We start from the raw sequence: 13860 nt of genomic DNA on the forward strand, positions 1-13860 counted from the left end.
TACATTGTGTTTCAGTTCACCTGATAGCAGTTTAATTTGCGACAGGCTCCTAAGCCATGCATGACAAGTAGCAAAATAAGCATTTTCGTCTGTCAGTTACTTCTATTGCATATCAATGCAAAGAAAAAACTTTATTGACTAATGAGAATGTTCCTGGTGGTAATTGTGTCATGTACACCACTTGTTTCCCAATATAACTGACTCGCCAAGAAACACTATCCTCAAAGTACAGCTTCAAACACCATGTGCGTCTTGATTTTCATAACTCAGCAGACATCTATTTAACCTCCATATATTCAATGTAGCATTATTTTTCTTTTTTTTAAATGACAATACATCAAACGTGGTGACTGCTGACAAGATTTAGCAAATTCAAATGTGTTTAAATTGAAACAAAGTACTACAGTATATACATAGAATGAAATAACATTTACTCATCTTCATACATTAGTGTCATGGTAAGGTTGAAATGACAAGTGCTGTTAGATTTCAAAAGAAAACGCATGACAGGTTTTAGGCTGCATTTACACCGGCAGCCCGATTCTGATCTTTTTTCCCCACTAATTGATCTTTTGACCAATCAGATCTGATGTCATTAGTGGAATTTAAAAAAAGATCAGAATTGGTCTGTAAACACAGCCTTATTATATTACAAAGCTACTTTTGAATTGTCTAGTTGTATTTGGTGGCTGTGCAAAAGAAAATCACTGCTAACGTTACTCATCCTTTTCACTAACAATTTCATACCTCCTCAGTTCCATAAAATAATGCCAAGAGAAACCAAAAAGCACATATCACAGCCTCCACAATGTTAGTTAGTCCTCTGGTCAGAAATGACCAGAATAATTGCACTGTTATAACCATCATCTGTATGATCTTGTAGGGTATTTCTATGCTGTACAAGGAAGCCATACTGCAGCAATTCATTCACAGCTTTTCTGGGCCCCACTCACCACACTACTGTCAATAGTTAACATCACTGTGCAGCTTGGAGGATCCATGGAGGAGCTTCCAGTACCATAATGTAGTGCCATTTGGGATGCACCCTTCCCCTCTCCCACCCCAGAGAGAGACTCTGAGCAGCCTGTGTCCTGTGCTGGTCCACTAGTGATGATGTCACTGGCTCCCAGCAGGACCTAGCTCCTCTCGGTGACTAGGCAGCAGTGAGATGTCGAAGGCGTTGCCGATGCGGAGAAAGAACTTACGTAGCACGGACCGGAGTTCTGGAATCAGGTCAAACTGCATGATCTCACAGAGAAGCGGGAAGTACCTGGATGCATGGGCCTTGAACTGGATAGTACAGGGATACAGGAAGGGACCCAATTAGCTCATTCTCCATCAAAGACATGGGAAGGGAAAATTACAACTTATTTTTTGGTACAGTGTTGTATATGGGGTTTAGGGTGAAATTGCCCCTAGACGCTGATCTTGTGTGAGTCTTACATTTCCCCCACTATGGTTAAAGACTGGGGGAGGGGAAACTGATCCTAGATCTGTACCTAGGGGAAACTTCATGTCAGAGGTGTATGTGGCTCTACTTTCTGATTGACTCACCCTGTCATCACTGATCTTCAAAACCTTGGTAAGGAAGAGGAGGAGGAGATTGGTCCAGGCTTCCCGGTGGCTCTCTGACGTCAGAGTGAGGAAGTAGGCCAGGGCCTCCCCACACACACTGCAATAGACAGAGAGACGTTACGGAAGTGAGTGAGTGTGGAACGTATTTCCAGATCCGAGCAGCAGAATATTAGCCTGGTGGAACCCAGCCTGATCTGGGGATGTTTCACTTTAAACAAAATGTGAGCGCAGCAGTCAGTCTGATTGACCAGACTAGCAAAATATATGGTTCTTGTCTCAAAGTCTGTACTATTCACTCTTGTCCACAATGAGGGACTAAAAGGTGCTGAACAGACAAACTCTTAACACAAGTCAATAGCACCATTTCCTCTAGCAAAGGTCTTACTTGAGCAGTGTCTTGTCAAAGAACAGAAAAAAAACATCTTTATGTTCTTACTTGAGCAGTCGTCTCTGCACCTCCTCCCAGGCTGCCTTGCGGCTGTCATCTGTGTACATGCGGAACAGGATGCGGAGGCCACAGGCCAGACTGTTGGTCTCCTGCTTCAACAGGTTGGGTTTGGACTTCCCCTTGAAACCTTAGAAACACCAACATGCTGTGAGACAACTGCTACTGTATGTTAGTCTGGGGCCGTATGTATCAAGTGTCTCAGGGTAGGAGTGCTGATCTGGGATAAGATCCCCCCCGTCCATGTCATTTCACTCATTGTGATCTAAAAGGCAAAAATGATCCTAACTCAGCATTCCTACTCTGAGACGCCTGACACATACACCTCCAGATTAGAGTTTTCTGTGACAGTGTGAAGGTATTGAGCAGGGGTGTCGAACCCGCCGGCGAACCCCCCGGGGAACGCATTCGGTCTTCAACGAGGTCTGGAAGGCCGCACTGAACATTTGTTAGATTTCCTTGGCATCGAAAAATTCCTCTATCCGTAGTTTTTTAAATTTTCGATGATCCCTGACTGTCTAGTGATTATTAGCGAGCTGGACAGTCAAGAAACGGTATGAATATAGGCCCACTATCATTTCTACACAGTTTTGATTCGGTTTTAGTCATTTTAAAGTATATTAAATTAGTACATTTTTTATGTTGTTTACTTATTTCAATCTTTTACTCAAACCACTCTCGGGCCGGATTGGACCCCCTCGCATGCAGGATTCGGGCCGCTTGACACCCCTGGTGTACATACCTGCCTTCCACAGGACAGTCCTCTGCTCGTTGTTGGAGTTAAAGGCCTTGGCGAAGCGGTGGGACTCCAGCAGACAGTCCAGCAGTTTGAAGAGCTGATCCGAGGTCAGATAGTGGTACATTCCCTGGTCCTGGGCCTTCAACTGGACATCTGCATCTACTGTGTCTCTCTGGAGAGTGACAACACAATGCTCAGTTATAACCAAATGTTAGTAAGCCATACTGATTCACAAACTTTTTTGTTGTTGTTAGTTGTAATAACATTGACAGCCCCTCTCAAAATATTATTTGCCATAAAATAAATGTTGCCCTTAATGGCTTTGCTTCAGTTATTGAAACAGAGCGACTTCAACACAAACTCTTTGGTTACCTGTGCAGAAGCCAGGTTCTCTGCGTCCTCCTTCCTGCTGGTGGCGGGAAAGAAGACGATGTTGTCTATGGTCTGGATCAGCTCCAGCTGCACAACACACTTAATGAGCAGCGCTGAGAATAACCTCTGCTCCTGCATCTCTGCAACACATTGTCAGACACAGCACAGCCAGTTTGAGGGGCAGGAAGAGAGGAATAGGAGGCAGGAGGAGAGAAACATGGACAGAGGGAGAGATTTGGAGGGGTAGGGATGGTGACAGGGGAGAGAAGGTGAAAGACAGGGGGGAGAAGGTGAGAGACAGAGACAAGAGAAGAGACGGTGAGAGACAGGGACAGGGGGAGAGAAAGTGAGCGTCATGGGTCATTGGCAAGGGAGAGACAATAAGGGGAGGGCTGCCTAGGACTTGCCCATACACCTCCACACAAACTCACTGGCTGGGTTCCTAGCCCTGGGGCCGTCCTCATATGTGCCCGAGGAGCCGCTGTATGTCCTCTGCCTCTGGTTCTCCAGGGAGATCCTGTCCACACTGCACACTGACTGCTGGTCCTCCGTACGAGTCTGAATGTCCACTGACTTCTGGGATATGGAGTCCTGAGAACACAAGAGAGGGACCAGTATGTAGCCTAGATTTTTAACACATCATACATAATCACAACCAATGATTCCTCTAAACTGGGCGTGTACGCGCAGCTCCCCACAGACTTCCGCTCAGAAGAAAAATCAGCCCGCTCAGAGAAGTACGAGATTGAACTTCATTCAACTTTCTAGAATTTTCCCCGTTTGTTAACACAATCAACGTTTCACTTTAAATGTGGGAATTGTGTTTGAATCAATGCAATATTAGCCACTTTCAATGCAACATACCGAAACAAAAACTATGCAATACTTAGTAGGCAAAACTAACTATGCAAGAGATTTAATTGTAGGATTCTTTTACATTGACACGCACAAATCCTGCCCCTACTCTACACAGACCGGTGCGCCATAACCAATCAGAGCTGTAGTAGGCCTATATGCAAATAAACCATGGCCATATATGGATTTGTGTCATTCACTTTGAACTGGACAGTTTTACAGCATGAGCGGTCACGATTATTATGCGCTTGTTTTGAGATAAAAGTGAGAGCTGCATGTAGCCATTTGTGCACATTTGTTCATATTATTTACTAGTTAGTGAGTTATTAGCCCAGTTATAGATAATTTCTAGTCAACAATGGGGGAGTGATTGCTTCCTACAAGAGCACAAAACGTGTACATTTCTAGCCATCTTTGAAATTCGATTCAGGTAAAGAGCTTTTTTTATGTCTTAAAGGGGCAGTGTCGAGACAATAGGCAGAGGGTAGCATAATTTGTCTTAATCTCTGTAATAATGGTATGGGAATAATAATCCATTTTATTTTGTAAAGTGGTTTCTTGCATCAAACAACAACAAAATGTCAGTCACCTCCTCGTCCGAAGGACAAGTGAATAAACAGGTTAGTGTCAAGCCCTGCATGTAGGCTTACATTGAACACCACACATTGGTTGATGCTGAATGATAGAACTGCTATTTCCATGTTAAAATGTTATGTGATGCATTTTCTTCATTGTTTTTTATGCTAGCCCCCTCTGGTAGGCCTACATTATGATCAGTTAGGTCATTATGATCAGTCAGTGGCTTAAAATACTAAATAAATGGTCAAAGTGGAATGGTGAACACACGAGCAGTAAACCTACCAGGTTTGAGAGGTCGTACTGTGGCATCAGCTCCCCCTCTGCTCCAGCTGGTCTCCACGTCAGTAACCTAAGGACAGCAGACCCAACACAGAACAGAGTCAATTTACTCTTGCTATGAATTCTGCACACTTACAGTGGTTCAACTGCAGTAATAATTTACTGTAATTAAAAAGGGTCTTACGCATGAGGGATGGTTGTTTTGAAGATGTCCAGCATACAGTTGCAGGTTTTGTCCCATATCTCTGGGCTGAACTTCTCCCCGTTCAGAATGACTACATTTTCCAGACAGTTGGTCCCTGAGCGCGCCAGCTGCTCGTTGTCTGAGGAGAGACAGAGGTCAGAGGGACGGAGAGACAGACAGAGGGTCAAAGGAAGACAGGAGGGAGGGAGAGAGAGAGGGGAGGTAAGGAGAGAGAGAGGGAGGGGAGGGAGAGGGGGAGAGAGAGAGAGGGGGGAGAGAGGGGGGGAGAGAGAGGGGGGAGAGAGGGGGGGGGGAGAGAGGGGAGGGAGAGCAGATCAAAGATAGAGTGAAGAAAGAGAGAGTCCTAATCTCTGAGGTGTTTTAGATGAGACAGGGAACCAACCAGCCCTCTCCTCTCACCTTGTTGTACACACCAGTACAGTTGGGACAGGATATCATCCAGGAGAATATCGCTGAGAGGCTCAAAGTACTGAGTGAAGACATCACAGATGGCATAAAGTGCATGGTTACAGGTGGTGGTCATCCATTCAGCTTTCTGGGTTTGAAGAGGAAAACGAAGTTCGTGAAAATGCAGCAGCTGGCACCTTATTCCCTATGTAGTGCACCACTTTTGACCAGTACCCATAGTGCCAAACCATTTGGTACACACACTATGTATTTTATGGCTGTGACACAAAGTTCCGGAAAATTAGGTTAGCTTAGTCTAACCTCAGTCTGCTGCTCTGGAAGTTTCATGTTGTCAAAGATCCTAAAGATGATCCTGAACAGATCCTGCCACCAGTGTTTCTTGTAGGTGTGACCATATGTCTTCATCACCTCAAACATCACAGTCAAGCCCCTAGAGCAATGGCAAGGAAACAGGGATGATTTATTAGTAGAGGGTCCACACTCAGAAAAATGTATTCTGCTATTTTACTCATTAAGGCAACAAAAGCAGGGATGATCACATCACTTGTGAAACTCATTCATTCATGCCAGGTTGACAAAATAAAGACTACTGCTGGTAGTTCATTGTGCATACATTGATTTGACTCATTTTCCTCCAGTCAGGAGATGAGACAAGGACTAGGGACACAGGTATTCAATCAAATAAATTAATTTTATAAAGGTCTTTTTACATCAGGAGTTGTCACAAAGTGTTTTACAGCTACCTGGCCTAAACCCCAAAGAGCAAACGATGCAGAAGCACAGTGGCCTGGGAAAACTTCCTAGATGTTTGTTCCAGGTAGGATGAGAAAGGCCTTACCTGGTCCTGACGTCCAGTTTACACCGGTTGATGATGCAGGAGAGCTCAAACAGGATGGGGAACCATCCTCGCACCCACACCCTGTCCTCCGGGGCTACATTCATGTCATCGCTGGTGTAGTCTTTGAAGGCCTGGCAAGAGAGGGAGGAGAGGTTTACATCCATGGGTAAAAGAGGAATCTCATGGCCATTCAGAGTTGGATTGTCCTGAATAAATGATACCTGAATCCATACATTCCCTTTTCGTCTAGGTGATCTCCATTATCACTTATATCACCCTACAATAGTTTTTGGTTTGTTTGACTATTTCATACTTTATAACTTCTGCCCAACTACTAAACATCTTAGTTTTATCTCTGATATACACCAAACTGTTAATTATTGGAGTATTTCAAGTCCTTCTCAATATAGTGCTCACTGCTCACCTGTGGCCTCTCAGACACATATTTGGCACAGTGGCGTATGAGGCGGATGGACTCCATGCTGGTGTCAGGGAAGGAGGCGTTGCAGGCAAACTCAGACAGACACTTTACAGCATCCTGGAAAGAGTCAATGGTGGCCGGGAAGTGCTTCTCAAATACATTCGCTGAGAACAAAAAGATAAAAACAGAGAAATTACTAGATACAGAAACGGGTAATAAACAGGTTTCTCTTTGAGTTTCTCTTTGCACTACCATCCTCTACTATTCTTCATGTTTACATCAGTAAGTCATGTCATTGCCCAAGGAGTAGCTAGTGTTAGTCAGACTCAGAGAACCCAACACTTACTGACGATGTAGCCGGTGGTTTGGAAGGCAAGCTCTACGATGCTCCCGTCTTGGTCCGAGGCTGCCAGGTGGAACACTGAGAAGATGTTCTTCCACCCCGACCGGATGTTCCCAGCCTGGGAGTTCACCATCTGAGCTATACACCTCACCACCATGTCTCGAATGGTAGGAGACCTGTTGGCATTACAGTTTGAATCATTATGGAATCATTTCAAGGTTTTAATAATTTTCCATGTTTGAATTGTTAAATAATTTCAAGGTTTAAATCGTTGAATACTTTCAAGTTTTGAATTGTTGAATCATTTCAAGATTTGAATAAGTGAATTGTTTCAAGGTTTGAATAGTTTTCAAGGTTTGAATCATTTAATTGTTTTAGAAGGCCACAAAGGATACAATTGCAGCAATTTTGACAAGCACTAATTAGTGCAGGTTACAAAATAAAACAAAGCTGACCTGTTCTTTTTCATGATATGTTCGAAAGGCCTCAAGAAATCCTTCTGGAAACGGAAGTTGGCGAGCTCTCCTTTTTCTAAGAATTTCATAGACAGCTGCCTCAGGGAGTCAACAGCAAATATAGCCACATCCTCATTGGAGTTACATCCAACCTGTACAGATACAAATGCATCTCAACCACTGTTGTCTCACCCGAAAACCAGCAAGAGAACAGCTCCATATAAATACATGCAGATTATGCATTTTTTCAACAGAAATTGCTACCTAATTAAAAATACAAAAACCTTGTTAAAATGGTCCCCGATGACCTCCCAAATTCTAGACCATTGAAGCCTGATGCGGCCCATGTTGTAGTAGGAAATCTCCACAATCTTCTGAAGGCTGAACATACGCGGATGTGTCGGTGAGGCAAGCTCGTCCATTGATACAGCACACAACCACCGGACAAAATCAACTGCAAAAAGACAACAAATGCATATCAAGCTGTTAATATTCATGTATATTCAAACAATAATGATCAAATATATCACACATTTACCCTGTATAACTTCAGAGTACAAACTACCTACCTCGATTCAAACTGATTTATTTAGTTGTTTCAACCATTATTTTTGTTCAACCATTATTACCTTCAGCACAAATGAGGTTAAATCTACACAGCATTTTTTTGTAGAGAAATATCAATCAATACCAACCTATTGCATTGCCATCGAGTCTGGTAGAACCAGTAAATATCCTGAGGGGGGGAAAAAAACATAAGGTACATTTTTCTCCATTTGCAATAGTGACTTCTTTTAGAGGTTTATTGAGTAATAAAACTGGAGAGAGGAAACAGCATATTGAATAAATTCCATCATAGGGCCCATTCTATCAGCCTACCTGTCAACAGCAACGACTACACTCTGGGAGCTTGCCTCTCCAATGGACTCCTGAATACTGGCTATTTGTTTACGGTCCACATTACCTCCAACTGCAAGACAAACAATGTGTAATGAGAAATAGCGAAAGGTACATGTTCTAAGAAAACCCCAATAGTCAGACAATGATACATAAGATTATATTACACATTATGAACAGAATATAAAAACGAAACCAGGCATTGTGACAATAGCCCAGAGACTCATCTAAAAGCCTTGTGCATTCCAAATGGCACCTTAGTATATCCCATATAGCGCACTACTTTTAGCAGAGCCCTATGGGGTTAGGGTGGAAAAGGGAATAGGGTGCCATTTGGGACGCAACCTCTGTCATGGAAAGGCAAGAGGACTGACCCAGTCCCAGGTACTCTGAGCTGTCTGAGGCCTGCTCTCTCAGGCTGGCCAGGAGGCCCCCTTTGGCTGGGACCGTCCCTGAGATGTAGCGAGCCTTCACCCCTGTCCCGATAAGCTGGGCCAGCTCCAACTGACTGATACACTTCAGGATCTGTGAAAGACAGGACAGAAGAGTCGGGGTTAATACTTTTTTGTTACTATTCAACCTTTATTTAGCCTGGTAAGTCATTAAAAACCATTCTCTTTTTTTTATTTTTATTTATTTTTTTTATTTTTATTTTTTTATCCCCTTTTCTCCCCAATTTTCGTGGTATCCAATCGCTAGTAATTACTATCTTGTCTCATCGCTACAACTCCCGTACGGGCTCGGGAGAGACGAAGGTCGAAAGCCATGCGTCCTCCGAAGCACAACCCAACCAAGCCGCACTGCTTCTTTAACACAGCGCGCCTCCAACCCGGAAGCCAGCCGCACCAATGTGTCGGAGGAAACACCGTGCACCTGGCCCCCTTGGTTAGCACGCACTGCGCCCGGCCCGCCACAGGAGTCGCTGGAGCGCAATGAGACAAGGATATCCCTACCGGCCAAACCCACCCTAACCCGGACGACGCTAGCCCAATTGTGCGTCGCCCCACGGACCTCCCGGTCGCGGCCGGCTGCGACAGAGCCTGGGCGCGAACCCAGAGACTCTGGTGGCGCAGTTTGCACTGCGATGCAGTGCCCTAGACCACTGCGCCACCCGGGAGGCCCCTAAAAACCATTCTCATTTGTGATAACTAGCAGGAGAGAAGTGAGAGTTACTACTATTCAACCTTTATTTAGCCTGGTAAGTGATTGAGAACAAATTAATTATCTGACAACGACGAAGTCGGTCAACAATTAAAAAACAGTGATGCCTCCCGTGTGGCGCAGTGGTCTAAGGCACTGCATCGTGCTAGCTGTGCCACCAGAGACTCTGGGTTCGAGCCCAGGCTCTGTCGCAGCCGGCCGCGACCGGGAGGTCCATGGGGCGACGCACAATTGGCCTAGCGTCATCCGGGTTAGGGAGGGTTTGGCCGGTAGGGATATCCTTGTCTCATCGCACACTAGCGACTCCTGTGGTGGGCCGGGCGCAGTGCACACTGACCAGGTCGCTAGGTGTACGGTGTCTCCTCCGACACATTGGTGCGGCTGGCTTCCGGGTTGGATGCGTGCTGTGTTAAGAAGCAGTGCGGCTTGGTTGGGTTGTGTTTCGGAGGATGCATGGCTCTCGACCTTTGTCTCTCCCGAGCCCGTACGGGAGTTGTCGCGATGAGACAAGACAGTAACTACTAATAATTGGATACCACGAAATTGGGGAGAAAAAGGGGGTAAAAAAACAAAAACAAAAACAATACTGGGAGAGAGAAGCCATTGAAAACGTTGTCTTAATATCCTGGTTGATCAAGAGGTGAACCATTGACTTAGAATATGTGGACAACTACAAATACCTAGGTATCTGGCTAGACTGTAAACTCTCCTTCCAGACTCATATTAAACATCTCCAATCCAAAACTAAATCTAGAATCGGCTTCCTATTTCACAACAAAGGCTCCTTCACTCACGCTGCCAAACATACCCTCGTAAAACTGACTATCCTACCGATCCTTCGACTTCAGTGATGTCTTTTACAAAATAGCCTCCAACACTTTACTCAGCCATCCGTTTTGTCACCAAAGCCACCCACCACCGCGACTTGTATGCTCTCGTCGGCTGGCCCTCGCTACATATACGTTGCCAGACCCACTGGCTCCAGGTCATCTATAAGTCTTTGCTAGATAAAGCTCTGCCTTATCTCAGCTCACTGGTCACAATAACAACACCCACCCGTAGCACGCGCTCCAGCAGGTATATCTCACAGGTCATCCCCAAAGCCAACACCTCCTTTGGCCGCCTTTCCTTCCAGTTCTCTGCTGCCAATGACTGGAACAAATTGTAAAAATCGCTGAAGTTGGAGACTTATATCTCCCTCACTAACTTCAAGCATCAGCTACCTGAGCAGCTTACCGATCGCTGCAGCTGTACACAGCCCATCTGTAAATATCCCATCTAATCTACCTACCTCATCCCCATATTGTTTTTATTTACTTTTTTGCACACCAGAGTTTCTACTTGCACATCATCATCTGCACATCTATCACTCCAGTGTTAATTTGCTGAATTGTAATTACTTTGCTACTATGGCCTATTTATTGCCTACCTCCTCACGCCATTTACACACACTGTATATAGACTTTCTATTGTTTTATTGACTGTACGCTTGTTTATTCCATGTGTAACTCTGTGTTGTTGTTTGTGTTGCACTGCTTTGCTTTATCTTGGCCAGGTCGCAGTTGTAAATGAGAACTTGTTCTCAACTGGCCGACCTGGTTAAATAAAGGTGAGAAAAAAAAAGAGAAAAAAAAGATGTAATGCAGTGACAATATACTATAGAACAGAGTTTCTTAATCCTGGTCCTGGGGAACGAAAGGGGTGGACATTGAATGTTTTGCCCGAGCTCTACACACCTGATTTGAATCATCAAAGCTGAATGATCAGTTGATCATTTGAATCAGCTGTTTACTGCTAGGGCAAAAACCAAGACGTGCACCCCTTTGGATCACCAGGACCAGGATAGAAGACAGAACGAGACTAACCTCGTGCCAGGAGTTGCCCAGGTAGTTTCCATCAGTGTGGGCGACGGTGATGAGAGTCTTGATGGTGTCGATATTCTTCTGCTTCATCTCAGAGATACCAGAGCTGGCTGTGAGCAGGGTGAACCGCGCCAGGGCCTGGACGTACGCATCACGCTCCAGCTGGATGGTGAAGATGCAGGCTATCCTGATGGCACAGCGGATCCCCTCCAGACACAGAGAGGCTACCTCAGTGTCATCACAGTCCTGAAGACCCACACTGAACGCTGCTAAGAACGGGGTCCATGCCAACTGGGGAAAAACACACAAAGTCAATACACAAAGAAGGATTTTATGAGGGTTGTAATATGATCTTAAAATGGTATTCTGCATTTGGTTACAACATCAGCTACATTCCCATTTTATACTGAAAGGAATGCATTAGTACTGTGAGTAATGGTGACATATGTTAGCAGCAGTGGGATGTTGTACCTTGAACATTGGTCTGAATATATAAATAGAATGAGTTTCATTCTAATGTTTGTCCTACTGGTAATTCATTCTAATGGTCTGACGTGGTCTCTGTGAGTTACCTTGAACATGGGTCTGACGTGGTCTCTGTGAGTTACCTTGAACATGGGTCTGACGTGGTCTAGCTGGGTTACCTTGAACATGGGTCTGACGTGGTCTAGGTGTGTTACCTTGAACATGGGTCTGACGTGGTCTAGGCGTGTTACCTTGAACATGGGTCTGACGTGGTCTAGGCGGGTTACCTTGAACATGGGTCTGACGTGGTCTAGGCGGGTTACCTTGAACATGGGTCTGACGTGGTCTAAGCGGGTTACCTTGAACATGGGTCTGACGTGGTCTAGGCGGGTTACCTTGAACATGGGTCTGACGTGGTCTAGGTTGGTTACCTTGAACATGGGTCTGACGTGGTCTAGGTTGGTTACCTTGAACATGGGTCTGACATGGTCTAGGTGTGTTACCTTGAACATGGATCTGACGTGGTCTAGGTTGGTTACCTTGAACATGGGTCTGACGTGGTCTAGGTTGGTTACCTTGAACATGGGTCTGACATGGTCTAGGTGTGTTACCTTGAACATGGATCTGACGTGGTCTAGGTTGGTTACCTTGAACATGGGTCTGACGTGGTCTAGGTTGGTTACCTTGAACATGGGTCTGACGTGGTCTAGGTGCGTGGCGCTGGTGAAGGGAGCCTGGACGTGGCTGACTGCTTCCATCAGGGCCTTGGCTGTCTTAGCCATCTGCTCCATCTCTACGTTATACAGCAGACGCCGCTGCTTCTCACTGGCTACACCTGGAGGAAACAGAGACTTGGTGGGCATGCTCTCACATACAAAACACACCTAATGTACACACACTGTCAACAACTAACCACACACGACCCTATGTTGATGCCATCACTGTGCCTCTGAGGACAGATTAGCTTTGAATCCATTTAGTGTGCTTGTTTCTTCTTGACCCATGTCATTTTGTCATCCAGCAACTTACTTTGTTTGCTGGATTTGAGGGTTAATTTTTTGGTTTCATTCATGGCTATTTTCTTCCCTGCGATTTCATCGTAAATAGCTGACAGGTACTCCTCAGGTAAATCTTTGCTGTCGTTGATTCCTCGGTTCATCTTGATGTATTGCTCTTTTGTCATTTTATTCTTCACCTACATTTTTTTAAATTAAAAAAATTAAAAAAAATGTTTGGTCACAGCTCATGTTTTAACATATGAGAAAATGACCTCTCTTAATCAAGAAACCGTTTGCTTGAGATACTTACTTGGGGACTGTGAAGGTCTGTTGTCAGCATAATGATTGAATAAGCCAGGACATAGGCCGTATCTGCACTAGCGAACTCAGTTTGCCTGAAGGAACAGAGAAAAACCCCAATGTCATAACATGTACTGTGTAATAACATTATGGGGGTGGCTGCGGATAGGAATTCTCTGGGACCCACTTCCTGACACCTAAAAGTCAGAAGCTTTACGCACAGTCTCTGCTCTACTCGTTCGGCTGCCCAGAGAACAGGCTACTCTGGTGAATTTCAGAGATGAATGGAAAAAGGTGCTCGTTTAATAAAGTTAGATCAAAGTTGAATCAATATCTGCAAGATCCCATTATTTCTCTCATGCGGCCAAAACGAAACAGAGTGCGCCACTGGGCTTACAAGATCTTTGTAACAACACTGTACATCTCAAGATCTAAATGCACATTCTCATTAAGCTGATTGAGATCAAATGGTTGGCATGCAGACATATGGGTAAAACTTGAAGAATTATCATACACGATTAACAGTGAGAAATGTGAAGGGAGGGTGACCACAAACATTTGTGAGTAAAGTACATGAGGTACATGAACAGAACGTGATCCGGATCTTCAGCTCTGGGGAAGAGGCTTCCAGGGGGGCGGAACATGCCGGTTACCTTCGGATCC

General features: G+C 44.9%; 1 protein-coding gene across 1 annotated transcript in view; it reads right to left on the reverse strand.

The window, feature by feature from the left end:
* Window positions 1-90: 90 nt before the first annotated feature.
* Window positions 91-13860, reverse strand: part of LOC120020381 (brefeldin A-inhibited guanine nucleotide-exchange protein 1-like) — a 29385-nt gene continuing 15615 nt past the window's right edge. Inside the window, exons 17-38 of the mRNA XM_038963985.1 lie at window positions 13208-13292; window positions 12929-13094; window positions 12583-12734; window positions 11438-11725; window positions 8786-8936; window positions 8394-8484; window positions 8210-8250; window positions 7799-7968; window positions 7515-7666; window positions 7063-7235; window positions 6720-6880; window positions 6296-6426; window positions 5758-5887; window positions 5449-5584; window positions 5029-5167; window positions 4848-4914; window positions 3563-3722; window positions 3132-3271; window positions 2763-2931; window positions 2012-2150; window positions 1555-1672; window positions 91-1290 (exon numbers count right to left, since the gene is read on the reverse strand). Of these exons, the coding sequence (XP_038819913.1) occupies window positions 1117-1290; window positions 1555-1672; window positions 2012-2150; window positions 2763-2931; window positions 3132-3271; window positions 3563-3722; window positions 4848-4914; window positions 5029-5167; window positions 5449-5584; window positions 5758-5887; window positions 6296-6426; window positions 6720-6880; window positions 7063-7235; window positions 7515-7666; window positions 7799-7968; window positions 8210-8250; window positions 8394-8484; window positions 8786-8936; window positions 11438-11725; window positions 12583-12734; window positions 12929-13094; window positions 13208-13292 (3133 nt within the window). The 3' untranslated portion in view covers window positions 91-1116. The remainder of the gene's footprint in view (window positions 1291-1554; window positions 1673-2011; window positions 2151-2762; window positions 2932-3131; window positions 3272-3562; window positions 3723-4847; window positions 4915-5028; window positions 5168-5448; window positions 5585-5757; window positions 5888-6295; window positions 6427-6719; window positions 6881-7062; window positions 7236-7514; window positions 7667-7798; window positions 7969-8209; window positions 8251-8393; window positions 8485-8785; window positions 8937-11437; window positions 11726-12582; window positions 12735-12928; window positions 13095-13207; window positions 13293-13860) is intronic.

The sequence above is a fragment of the Salvelinus namaycush genome, chromosome 25, assembly GCF_016432855.1.
Source record: "Salvelinus namaycush isolate Seneca chromosome 25, SaNama_1.0, whole genome shotgun sequence".
NCBI lineage: Eukaryota > Metazoa > Chordata > Actinopteri > Salmoniformes > Salmonidae > Salvelinus > Salvelinus namaycush.